The sequence below is a fragment of the Seriola lalandi genome, unplaced genomic scaffold (assembly GCF_002814215.2).
Source record: "Seriola lalandi dorsalis isolate HSWRI2012SDOR001 ecotype SW California unplaced genomic scaffold, Sedor1 jcf7180002054408, whole genome shotgun sequence".
In the NCBI taxonomy this organism is placed as follows: Eukaryota; Metazoa; Chordata; class Actinopteri; order Carangiformes; family Carangidae; genus Seriola; species Seriola lalandi.
The window spans coordinates 1,024,031-1,038,000 of NW_019524961.1; the positions used below are offsets into that span (position 1 = coordinate 1,024,031).

The window sequence follows — 13,970 nt, forward strand, 5'->3', positions numbered from 1 at the left end:
GGGGAATTCTTCTCGACGGCACGGGCCTGCCCATGCTACAGATGGCTTATCTCACAGTAAGTGATTCAGAAAACGATAATATGCCTCCAAACGGAGAAGAGGTCATCTCCTTTTGCTAATGGAATGTCTTCCTTACTTAGAGCCTGGACAGAGAACTTGTTAGATATCTATTTCACAGTGGAAACGAGAGGCTCTGTGTCAGCGCCTCCGGGGAAAGGTAGGCATTTCTAATCCACTGGCAACTCTCCTGATCCTCTCATTTGAATAGTAAGCAGATCAATTAATGTTCCATTTAGGAACCAGCAAAACATAAGCTTTTCCAGACAGGAATTTAAGGTGTAAAGATGACAGCATTAATTCCCTTACATAACTAACCAGAGACATCCTCGCTGCCAAAAAAAAACCAAACAGGGCCAATTTCCTGCAAAATGATGGTTTAAGTTGTCAACCTAGGCCTGGGAGCAGAAGCTAACCCCCCCCCCCCCCCCACCCCCACTGCTCCCCGGTGTCAAAACACTGAAGCGTTTATGTGCAAGTCCAAACCTATAAGTAGGCAAGGGACTGTAAGCCAAGACCTACTGTAATATTCAGCAATTATCAGTCTGTCAGCTAAATGCAAAAGTGTCAGACAGAATCAGGGGCTGCAGCCTCGCAGCAGAGTCAAACAGCTGTGAAACAGACATTAATAGACGTGATTACTTCATTGTAGCCTGCTTGGTTAAGTGCGACTCACATTATGTCGAGTAAATTGTCAATCACATAAAATATATTAAATATAACGATGAGCATTTCTTGGCACAAGCCCTCTGCGCGCGCACAAACACGCACACACACTCACTTGCAAATCTAATTTGACCCAAGTCTGCAAGTGAAAAGCAGAAGCCGACAGCGGAATCTGCTCTACTTCTCTCTCTTTCTTTCTCATGTGATTTCAGGCCTGACGTATAACATCAAAGACAAAATCTTATCTGCCCCCTCTGTCCCTTTTGACACGGACATTAGTGCATGTGAGACACGTGTCCCTCCCCATTGTCAGCTTCTTTCTGTTCTGCGTACGAAGATTAGACAGAAGGTGACAGGAGTAAAGGGGAAAGGAGAGGGATGTGGAGAGACCGAGGGAGACAGATCTGTGGAGACATGAATGGCTTGCAGGTGTTTTTTTTTTCTTCCCTTTTTCTTTTTTCTATAGAATAGGAGATGGATAGAGTGGGAAACGTGGAGCCGTGACTTTCCCCACACGCTGTCATTATGTTTTATGGCAGAAGAAGTGTTACCGACGCCGAAGTGAGACGCTGTGAGGATGAGCCATGCGAGAAACAGTGATAGTTTTACACCAAGAGTACGTGCAGCACAATTACTGTCCGTTTGTGTTTCTGCTCACGACCAACACATCTGAAAGTGAAGTGTGAGAGAGAGAGAGAGAAAGGGAGAGCATTGCTTTCAAGTAGTGCTCAAGAAAAATAAACAGAAGTGAGTGCAGGGCGAGTGAAGGTGAAGGAGTCACTGTTCAGATAAAGAAAGGGCAGACAGAGGAGGGAAGAAGAAACAGTAGTTTTGCATGCACTTATAAATAAACACACAAAAATAAATTTGCAAAAAGATTTTAATTGCCATTGTTTTTAATCATTCTTGGTTCAATTTACAGTTTTTTTTTTTAATTATTCATTCTTGTCAAAGGTAAACACATTTCTTGTGGTTGTCTTCAACACCAGTAAATGCTTTTCGTCCGCTCTTCCCAAACCCCGTTAACGTAAGCTAACATTACAGAAGAGCACATTCTCTCATACGCACTTGCATATTCAGATCCTACAAACGACTCCTTAACGGGTACGAAATTTCTAAACGCCACATACTCGAAAAGCGCGGACAAACACATTCTACATACATACGCACACAATACATGTGCACACATATGGTTGTTTTTTTTCTCCCCTTGCTCACTCACTCACTCACTCACTCACTCACTCACTCACTCACTCACACACACGCACACGCGCACACACGCAGGCTCATACACGCTTGTGCACACGCACGCACATTCCATAACCGGCATGTATTATAAATATACATTACAATACAGACTCCTTCGTTTCGCAAGTGCAGCACTTGAGGAATGCTGCCCTTCCATCTACACGGGCTCCGTCTGTGCATTCACAGTTGGGTTATGACAAGCTCTTCAGCAACATAATCTGGTTAGCAGTGTCTGTTACATGAGAGTAGGGTTGCTGAGTGTGTGTCCCCACTGATTAGTCATAACCAATAACCCTCTCTTGTTGTCAGGCTGAATTACATCTGACTATTTATCTACACAAGCAAAACGCTGCAGTAAAAATTCCACTGTTTAAAAAAAAGAATAAAAAAACGGCACAGTAGCTTATTGAGCAAAGGCCTACAAATGCACACTAATAAATTAGGTAGATAAATAATATATTTTAATGTTAAAATAAATACATTTGAAAAGTAAATAAATTAAAAAAAACACAACATTGTAATCTGATTAATGCCAGCCTACGTTTTCCTGTATTACAATATAAAAAAGTGAACTTCTCTTTATTTGCACATTCACACGTGGTTTTTTTTTGTTGTTGTTTTTGTTGTTTTTTTTTGTTTGTTTCATTTTTAACAAAATGGCGGCAGCGTTACTTTGAGACTCAAAGCACAATTTCTCCTCAGGCACCTGCCGCTCTCTGGCGACTGTATGGGGTCGTTTTCATGGTGACCGTGACTGCTGTAATGGGCTTCAGCGCTGATTGGCTGGGAACCTCCGAAGTGGAAAAAGGACTAGCCGGGCTTGTCTGGGATTAAAAGGGAACTTGCTACTGAGAGAGGTTTTTAAGAATTGTAAATTAGTGGGATTCTGAATGACTCTGCTGATTGCTGCGAGGAGAAAGGTTTGACATCCGGAAAATCTACGCCAAGTGCTGAAGGTAAATGCATCGGAACAAAACACACATCTACCACATCTACCACGTCTAAGTGCCGTCAAATCACTAGTCCAGGGTCTGTATTTTTCTTGGGTTGTTACAGTGTGAAGGCAGGAAATGCAGACAAAGGACTAGTTCTCAGAGGGCACTCGCTATCTTCTAAGAAACGCAGGCTTTGCGTCTGTACCTATCACAAAGCCAGGGGTATTTTTGATGTCTGGAGAAAATGGATTGTTGAAAGGCCTGTGGATATCCTCACAAAGTCTTTCCCTTTTCTAAAGAAACACCTCAGGCTCTTATTACGAACAGTTCCCTCACTCCAGTGTGAAAACATTCCTCAATGTCCAGGACAGTGGCAGCAGCTCTCATCCCCGACTGATTATATAAATATCCTGTATAGTCCAGGTAAGATCAGCAAAGTTTCCAGAGTCCAGCTTGCTCTTTACTACATCAAAGCTGAGTTTAATCCATCAGCATACTTGGTCTGGGGTTCAAGGCCTAAAAATCCCCCGCAAAGTCCGCTCCTGTTACATTTGCCACCTTCTTCAAAAGCTTACCGTCACAAAAAACTTGCATTCATCAGCTTAAGACAGTGCAGCTTAAATTCCTCAGGTGATTTGATATCCATGCTACAATAAGAGTATGTAGTCTACATCCAACTCATTAAAGTCCACTTTCTCTCTCGCCTGTCAGCCGTCGGGCACGACAGCAATTCTGTTTTTCCGAATGTTGGTTGTTGTTGAAGTCTCCACGTTGTGGCACAACACACCTGCATGAAATGCTGTGGTATTCGTATGATAATTATGTCCAACAACACATGGAGTGTCAAAATACACTGGTGTAGATATGACAGCAAAAAGGCCTCTCCTTTTTTTTTTTAAGTCCAGTAAGTTAAATTCAAGGATTTTTTTTTTTTTCTGAGTTCAATCGTGGTTTTGTTGCACCTCTACTTGATTCTCTTCTGTGTTTCTGCCATCTCTTGCATCAAAAACTCGCAGTAGGTGGATACAAAGCCCTTTGGACAAGGCGGTCCAGCTATGCATGAAGTGTCACTCTCGGTGACAGTCGCTAGGACAAAAGCACGGCAGACACTAGCAGCATTGCCACGGTGAGAAGAAGGCGGTCACGTGATGGGCTGCTGCCACTTACGCTTTTCTCCAGTTTGGGAACTTCAGGGTTAAATTCATCTGGAGAGGAAAGCACAGAAAGAAGAAAATGAGAAAGTGAGAAAAGAGAAGCGTGTCAGTGTGAAAGAGCGAGAGAGACAGTCAGTGTGCCAGACAGAGGGAAACGAACCATTACTACATTATTAATTCATCAATCTAAAGGCAATGTGTGATGCATGCAAATTGTGCTTTAACATATGCAGAGAAAAAGACATGATGCAATTATCAACAAACCACCAATTATCATCAGCACTGCTACATATGGCCATTTCCCCCCGTGGGAAGGAAAATTAAAAACACTTTTGTTTCTGATCTGTTTTTTTTTTTTTTCATATATTCCTCTTTTCACACTAATGATGTTTTTATCCTGGAGGGATTTCAATCAAACCAAATTACTATGGCCTTGCCATTGATTAGACACAACAGAACATTAGCTGGAGGGGAAAGATGGAAAAAAGAGCTGGGAGAACTCATTCTGTAATATTCGGTAAAAAGTGGATTACACCGAGTCATTACGCTCTGCCTCCACATAATGTTTCCCATTATATCTAGAGGGTTATTATGTGCCAAAATAAACCAAAAGCAACCAAACGGAGCTGTGTTGCTTACAAATCTGTCACAGTTTTTCAGGACAACCTGGGTGAGCTGCATTGAGATGCGAGTAAAATCTGTTTTGTTTTGTTTTGTTTTTTTCTATCACGTAATTTAAGTGCAGAAAAAGGCTGTAATTTCTTGCTGACGACAGTCACATTAGCCCACATCAGAGATAAAAGAGAGATGGGATGGGTGATGGAAGAGTTTAAAGCTTTCAGATGTGGCATACTGATGTTACATAGTGTCTTTAGCAAATTATCTTGACTTAACATCTTAAAATGACGCTGGAGAGAAGAAAAATACTTGTTTTGACACAAGAAAGGATATATCTACTTGACAAATTGTGCACTGACTAATCTTGTTTGTCTATAAAAAAAAAATCCCATTACTTTTACTTTAATGTTGTCATTATAATGTCCATATGCACAAAAACTCTAGCTGACATATTGTCTTACATCAAAATAAGGAATGCTGTTTCACTTTGACGTTAAAGCCTTGTTTGGAGTTTGCTGAATATAATGGAGATTAATTGGCTACAAGTAAAAACAAGGAAGGCGATAAGAGATAAGTCATAGAAACATCAACCACATGACAGCTGATGTTTGGCGAATGTACGGAATCTTGTTTTTCCTCCGTCTCAGTCCGAACCATCCGGCTGCTCTGGTTTTGTCCTGGTCGTGTGTGACTCGAGCCAGCGTCACAGTCGCTCTTAGGAAACACAAGGCATCTGTCCTCGGCGATGACACACGACACTGACAGTCACACCAGGGTGCACAGGGACGAACTCAAACAGGAAACACTAAGTGAAGGCAGGAGGGAGAATATAGAGCAGCGCTGCCTCAGGTAGTGGTGACTTCACACCTTTTGTCTCATATTTTAAAATGTAAAAAATAGTCTGTGAGCAGAAGACTAGACATTGTCCCTACAGTGGTTTACCTTCCCTTTACATAAACAAGTCCATGTAACAACAACTCCATGTCCACACTTGTTTTGTGAACAGATTCTTCCAGACTTGTTTTTGGATGCAATGAGCTTTGACATTCACAAAGCTGCACAATATGCACCTCTTCAAAACCCTTGCTATTTAGGGAGGCCGCCCTTGGAAGATGAATGTGGGGGACGTCGGGCGCCTCGGGCCATAACAAGTTATCAAAGGTCCTCAGTATGACACCTACCATCACAGCGCAATTGTGGGATACAGCAATCAATTTCGGAGCACACAATCCGGTGCAGTCCTGTTTGTATGGGGTATAACAACAGACGAGCGTGCTAGGGTAGCTCTCCTGTCCACGGTGAAGTCGCCCCAGGCATTTACAGTGAGATAAGAAGCATCAGCACTAGACTGTCGATGAGAGGAAAAAGGTTGTCTGGTCTGATAAATCCTCATGCCAACTACGCCACAATGAGGGTAGACTCGCAGTGAGGCGATAGACCCATCATGTCTGGTTACAGCTCCGTAGGTCAGAGGGAGAGGTGTAATAGTGTGGAGGACATTCAACTGGCTTACACTTACACGCTTACACTATTAATACTTGTAGATCGACGCCTTAATGCCAGAACATACCTTTACATTCCAGCAGGTTCATGCAACCATGACCATCACGTACTACTGAGGGAATAAAGATAAGACAATGCTCTCAGTCACAGTGAAAGACTCGGTTTGAGGAACATTCAGGGGAAATCACAATTTACTGATATTGTTCCCATTACAAAACGGCACAGTAGCTTAGCTCAGTATCTGTAGACAGCGGCGTCCACTCATCAACCTCTGGCACTTTGCACAAAGCCCTGATGTCTTTGTGCTGTTAAGGTTAACCACTTACAGTGTTAGCTTTAACATTGGGAGGCTACTACCCCAGTTTTAGACGTCTGAATTACCGTCCACATCTCTGGTATGTCCAGCGATTCAAAAAGATCTGTTGTCATGCTCGACGATGGCTGTTTTCCACCGGATGCACAAAGAGTTGACCAATCACAACTTCATAGGCAGGATAAAGAATGAGGATCTCATTTTCCTTCATAGCTACCGGGCTACATCCATAAGAAATAACCAAAGAGCAATGACATCACATGTGGATGTGATCTGCAAATGTCTCTGATCGTGGTAAAAAAACCAAACCCCCAGTGCTCCCAACAACTGCAGATTCTGTGCCAGTTGAAAGTGTCATCAGCAGAATGATACAACAAAGTGAAACAATTCAGTCTGATTAACGGGCTAGGAGGCTGCAAGTCCGCTGTGAAGTTGCTTCTACAAAGCGAGGCAGCTATTATCAGCGCCAAAGGCAGCCCAACATGTTTCGGAAACGGGGTTCCAGTGCTTCTGGTCACTGAATGTGTAGACTGCACAACGTGGATGAAGTCTTTTGCTTTGCTTGGCGCAACACAACTATCTTTTATGATTGATTTTGAGAAAATTTGCTCACACAATAACAACACATTCAGAACGGATGAATCAAGGACGCTAATGTCTATTGATGCATCTAAAAATGATGTGTTGTGTTTTCTTGTGCATAACCTAATTCATGTTTCATGCTTCAGCCCTACACTGCTGCTGCAGACATTCAATATAGGAGGAAAGTGTTTAAGGGCAAGTATGTCACAGATGGAGAAATGCACAGTATATTAAGCTTTGCTGCAGGAAACTATAAAGTTATGATTAATTCAAGCAGGAAGCGGCAAGACTGATGCTGAATTCTTGTAGCACATTTGTTGGAACAGTCTCAGCATTGGCTATAAGATGCTTTATCATAACTAATCTCTGTTATTTATAATTCATGTTGAAAACAGCTACAAGCAGAACAGAAGTGGGCAGCAATGTGTTTTAGAAAACAAAAAACATAAGAAAAAATGGGAATCCATAAATACGGTTTATTACAACTTGGGTCTTGTTTCGTGGTTTATGTATGTTATATATGTTTATGGAATCACCGAATAATTGCTGAGATCCTGGAAACACTTTCTAATGGGGCAAGAAAGACAAGTGACGACTCAGATGTTCTGACAGGTTGTAAACAAGCCATTGATGGCCTGTTTCATAAAAGCGATTCACTGTGAAGAGCGTTTACATCACAGTGTAGGGTAATATCTTTATTGTTGCAAGTTTGGCTGGCCTGGGGATTTGTTTAAAACCTGTACGATCCTTTTACTGCTCATGTTTCTTGCCTTGTGTGACTGATCTCACCAGCAACGTTTCCATATCTAAGCAATTAACCAGGTGAGAGGGGGTGGATTATTACCTGTAGAAATGATGGGGGAAACTAAGAAACAAACAAAACTAAGAATTATCCTTAATACACCATGTTAAATAAGGTTGGTGTGACGTAGAGGCGAAGCTAATAATAAAGTAACGAAGACAACAGCAAGTCCAAACATGGGGAGAGAGAGGGAAAGCTTTGTTGATGCTAAGCCAGTCTGTGGGCTGGTCTGGTCCTGAGGGTGAGTCAAGAGAGTGGGTGTCCAGCGGTCAGCAGGGCCATCAGGGGTATAAGTTGTTTTTAAGTGTGTGTGTGTGTGTGTGTGTGTGTGTGTGTGTGTGTGTGCGTGAGTGCGCATAAATCTGTGTGTCCTGATTTTGTTATTCTCCAAATGTATTCAGCAAAATGCATCACTACGCTAGAGGCTATGATTTTTTATGATTCCCTGCCAATGTGTGTTTTTCTTCTTTTTTTTTTTTTTCATATTAAATTCTACGTAAGCTCGAGCCTGAGTTACTGCTGAGCAATTCGCCCACCACTGAGATTTTCTTTCTTCCTCTGCCCCTTCTCTCCGCAGCCCCCTTTCTCTGCCCCCTCTCCGGTTTTATCTCTTTTTCTGCCTGTTTCTCTCACTCTCTGCCTTATCTGTCCCTCTTTCTGTCAGGCTTTCTCCTGCTGCATTTCTCCTCCACTGCCTCCCTCCTGTCTTTTATCTCTCTGACTTTCTCTATCTCACTTTGTCTCTTGCTCTCCCTCTTCCCTCTGCCTCCGTCTCTCTCCCTCTGTCTCTCTCGTCTGTTCCTCGCACTTTCATGCCTTCTCCTTCTCTCTCTGAAGGTGCTCGTTGCTGATGGCTCAAGAGCTCTTCTCAGCTCCGTCTCTGCTGGTCTCAGTTTCCATCTCAGACAGGTCACACTCTCTTAGCCCTCGCCACACACTGCCTACAGCTCCCAGGAACAAGCATACTAAATGATTCCCGGCAAGAGGCTTTTGTTTGAGATGGGGATGGAGAGAGAGAAAGAAAAATAGAGGGTTTATGTAACCACTCAGCTGTACAATTGACTCACTCGCTGACATGCTTTCTCCTTAGGTAAACATGGACCTTTCATTCCTTACGAGACCTCTGCTGACCTTGTGGATTTCATGCAGAGGAAAGAGGAAAGTTTTATCTTTGTGTGTCTGTGTGTGTGTGTGTCTGTGTGTGTGTGTGTGTGGTACACTGTGCCAAGCAAAGTTTTTTTTGTAGATTATTATTTTTAAAAACATTACGAGATAATTCTGGTTTGATACTGTCTCCATTGTTCTTATCTGGAATTTAAAAAAGACAACTCATCTCAAGTTAGTAGCTGAGATGTGGGAACATTGTGGAATTGTGAAATTGCTAATATAAACTGTTGTATTAACACCCCCCCCCGGTTAGCCAAACTTATTTACAAGAGAGAATCAAAGCAAACAGTAAGATTGTTGCCTTAACTGTGCGGTGATCACATTTCTCAGAGTTGGCAGACCATCATCTTGGTTCAACTACTTCACTGTGTGCAACTCAAGACAATCATTGTTGTGTCAGCTAACATGAGGCCAGGGGTAGCTGTGGTGCTAAATACTACGTTAGCATCCTGTCATTACTGAATTAATGTGACTGACAGAGGAAATGCAAAATTTTAGGACACTGAAAAATGAACTGTAAAACAAGGTCAGTATCAGGGCCAATACTGTTTTGGTGTAACTGTCAAAATAAGAGCCAAGTTGTAATACACTGGAATTATCTTTTAATGTTGCATGACTGATACGTATAGGGTATGTACATAAGAATGTAAGTGTATGTCAGTACTGCTGAATCACTAAACTTGCAGTGTTCATGGTCTTCCCCCTATTGCACAACTCTCAAGAGCAGCAAAAAAGGGTCTCATCACCCAGCTATGGCCTGTGGGTTTTCTTTTACCAGCCATAGAATAAAAAAAAAAAACAACAACTAACAAATGGCTGTTTCCTTTCCACAATGATTGGTACACAAATCAAGCTTTGCAGCCACAGCCAAATATTGACCAGCATCTGGCGATTGGCCGCTGTTCATTTTCAGCAACACAGAAACAAACGTCGAGTCACTCACCAAGGTTGTGTATTTTTATGTTTGGCCTGACTGTGTAGTCAGGAGAAGTCTGACTGGAGTCATCATCTGCCTGGGAAACTGAGAAACACAACACATAAACACGCAAAGACAGAGGGGAAAAAAACAAAAAACAAAGAAGAGAGAGGAATAAAAAGCAGAGGAGAGAAAAGAGTGAGACAGAGATAAGGGAAGAAAACTAAAATGCACATTTTAGGCACCGTTAAATTGTGTACAGTTATAGCAGAAGACGGAGGAGTTAAGTGTGACCCTGCCACTGAGAAACCATGAAGAAATCCTGGGAATCCATCTGAAGACTGAAAGCATTTGGTAGCGGTGGACAGAAATCGTTATTACATTTACTCTTTGTCTAGACACAGAATTACATTCAGTCTGCATTGCTAAATTACCCATGAATGATGTGTGGGTTTGTTGATGTGCATGCGTATACATCTTTGTGTATTTTCTGCTTTTTTTTTTTTTAAATGAAATATGTGTGTGTGCGTTCGCCTGCGAGTCTGATGCATAGTTGGGAGGATTAAAAACCATTCGCAGAGAATTTACATAGAAGCTGGCGGCAATTCATCTGCCGCTCTTCACAGATGTGCAGCATGTGTCACGAATAGTCCCATCTCTTTCTTATCTTTAAGTCTTGTAAGGGTTAAGGTGGGAGACGTGCAGAGGGAATGAAAAAGGGTCTGGAGGCAGCTGAAATCAACAGTGTCTTTGATAGCAAGCTGTTAGAATGACCTTGCTGAGTAAAGGTTGCGGGTCGTATACTGGCTAAACGCACCCATGCACACATAGCCGTTCATGCACATGCACATAAAACACATTGAAAAAGATTTACAGCTGACATACTGCCATGTGCGGACCCACACACATGCTCAGACTCCTGCAGCTCGAACACACACAGCGATGCACCCAAACACACACAAAAACGAACGGAGGCGTGGTAGACACATCAATAGATTAGCCGTGACACTGGGATGGGGGGGCTGGGTGTTAAGGTGATGTGTACACAGGGGCTGACACTGGCCTAAGTGTGGGATGTATTAGTGCTGACAAGGTTAGAGGAGAGGGGGAGGCTTTCAGCACTGGGCTCCCTGATCAAAGGCCTGCAGGGGAGAGAGCGGGCTAACAGGGTAAAAATAACACACACTATACAGAGCAGCAGGCATCAGAGAGCCAGAGAGAGACAAGAAGAGATAGACAGTGAGGGAAAAGGAGGGGGAGATGGTCAAGAGGAAGAGAAGGATGAGAGTGACAGAGAGAGGAGGGCAGAAAGAGCTGCATCTTACAGCTGAATCAGTTTTTTTTTTCCTTTTACATCTTTCGTATGGCTTCACGCGAGCATGTCATTCAGAGATAGAGACAGATCATTACTGTAATAGCACCGAGACAGAGAATAACATTAAGCCATCACTCTCAAAGCGTTGCTTCGAGGGGGAACAAAATGCCATCATCAAACCCTCGCCAAGACAGCACGAGGCAGAAAAGCCTCTCCCTAAGACAAGACTGTCAGATCTTAGTTTATTCCCTCTGTCTGTTTCTCTCTACTTCTTTGTCTTTGTTTCTCTGTGTGTTTGTGTGCTTGGGAGATACAAAGAGATCGCAGGGGGAGACGAAGTGACACACAGAGAGAAGAAATTGTATTAAATGAGTGGGAGAGACAGAGTTATTAGGTCTCACCGGTGGAGCAGCAGACGTAGACCCTCAGTCTCAGGCAGCTGTGGCCATGGTGGTGGGTGGGCGTGGCTGAAACAGAGAGCAAACACACACACACACACACACACACACACAAAACATGTAAACCTTGTGCCCTCTGCAGGCCACCCCACCCTCAACAATCAGCTGTGAAAACTGCAGCGAAGCAACTGAGCAACATCCTGTCCCCAGCTGAACCTCCAGAATCTATTAGAAAACACCCACACACTGCCAATACATGTGGGTGACGGCAGCTGAGAAGAGAAGCTCCTCATTATAATCTATAATCTCAGAACAAAATATTGAATGTGTAGAGCCCATGGGCTTCTTTTCTTTTTTTAAAGTATATTTTTTTGGGCTTTTATGCCTTTAATGGACAGCACAGTGGAGAGTGACAGGAAACAGGGAGGCAGAGAGAGGGGGAATGACATGCAGCGAAAGGCCGTCCGATGCGGGATTCGAACCGGGGCCAACTGCAGCGAGGACTGTAGCCTCTACACATGGGGCGCCTGCTTAAACTACTACGCTACACGACGCCCCATGGGCTTCTTTTCTATCCATCAAAAGGGAGCCAGCGCTGGTGTTTACTAGCTTGACTTACAGATATAGTAGTACTCTTGGCCAACGTTGAACTCATAGCCCAGGGAGAAGGCGCTGTAGCGCTGGAACTTCTCAGAGAACTTGATGGGCGCGTGAGGCGCATGGGGCCGGTTGCACTCCCAGCGTTTGAAGCCCAGCTGGGGGTCGCAGGTGCGGTAGCCGCGGTAGTTGACCATGTAGAGGATGTACTGCTCGGCCACGACGCGTTCTAGCGTCCCTCGCTGGGTGGTGTTGTAGTGCGGGCAGTAGATGTCCAGGTAGTCATTGACGCTGACCTGCACCGTGTATCCCTCCCTCCGTAGCCTGGATAAAAAGACAGGTAGAGGAAGAGAGATAGAGAGGGGGAATTAAGAAAGAAGGAAAAACAAAAATGAAATGTGGCTGCAAATAGTGAACCAGTTTTGTTAAAGGAGTACTTCAACTTTGTCATCAGCGTGAGGTTTGTTGGGCAACAAGACTACAGGAAATCACTTCTCCCAGCCAATAAATAGTCCCACTCATAAAACAGAGACCTTTTAAACAAGCAGGATAGACTGTAACATTTGACCTTTAAGTGGATTGTTGTACCTTTGGACAGAGCCAGGCTAGTTGTTTACCCTTCTTCTAGTCTTTATGCTAAGCTAAGCTAAGCTCCAGGCTCCGGCTTTATATTTAACTGACAGATATAAGACTGATATTAACCGTCTCATCTAACTCTTGAAAACAAAGTGTATATTCATATTTCCTAAAACACCAAGGTATTCCTTTAACCTCACAGTCAGCCCAAGGTGATGTATTCAAATTGCTTGTTTCTATAACAACCAACAGACAGAAACCCATGTATACTTACTTTACAATGATATAACAGACAGATTCAGCAAAGCCTCACATTTCAGAGCACAGAATCAGCAAATGTTTCAAATTTCCACTTCAAATATGACTATTAACAGATTATTAAAATTTATGCTAATTTTATGATCTGGCTTTTGAGCAATTGATTAAAAAAAATAATATCAGCACAAAAGGCAACACACAGGCAACACACCGAGGCCGAGAGTTATGGGCCTTTCCCTCAGCACATATGAACACCTTCTTTCCTTCAAGAGATAAAACTATTCTCCATCCTTCTCCCCCTCTGCATGTAAAAACACACATTCTCTCTCTAAATGCCTCGTGGCAGGTGCTGAGAACGGTGCTGAGAATGATAATCTGCACTCCTGCTTCCCCCCTGAGTCCGCTACAGGCCGGGTCATTGAGGCGGAAGGAGATCCTGTCAGTGGCGATGTATGCTCTGGCCGCAGGGGAAGCGGCCTGCACACCAGTACATATGATGGACCATGCTCCCCTGGCAACCACCGCTGATGGACGAGCAAGCTGTTAGCAGGCAAGGAAGGCCATTCTAAGGTTGAGCATATGTGTGTGTGTGTGTGTGTGTGTGTGATGTACATCATGGCACAGTAACCCTTTAAGACTCCTGACTGAACATCTGAGGTGATGATGTGGTATGATTTCGCATTCAGCTGCCCTGCTGTGATCTTCTCTGTTTATAATACTGAGTATACTTATTATGTAAATTACACAATCTGTAATTAGACAAAGTAGAAGTCATTAGAAGGGCTCCTGCAGGTGAGCTGATTAGATGGGAATTGTCCTTGGCTGCAGTGATGTGTAACCTGCGCAAACTACCTGTAATGACGTA

The 13,970-nt window shown here is 43.3% G+C and overlaps 1 protein-coding gene across 1 annotated transcript in view; it reads right to left on the minus strand.

Annotated features, from left to right (window-relative positions):
* Positions 1–1,585: 1,585 nt before the first annotated feature.
* efna3a (ephrin-A3a) overlaps positions 1,586–13,970 on the minus strand; it is a 59,501-nt gene continuing 47,116 nt past the window's right edge. The window contains exons 2-5 of the mRNA XM_023409919.2: positions 12,294–12,595; positions 11,678–11,743; positions 9,989–10,066; positions 1,586–4,111 (exon numbers count right to left, since the gene is read on the minus strand). Coding sequence (XP_023265687.1) covers positions 3,993–4,111; positions 9,989–10,066; positions 11,678–11,743; positions 12,294–12,595 — 565 coding nt within the window. The 3' untranslated portion in view covers positions 1,586–3,992. The remainder of the gene's footprint in view (positions 4,112–9,988; positions 10,067–11,677; positions 11,744–12,293; positions 12,596–13,970) is intronic.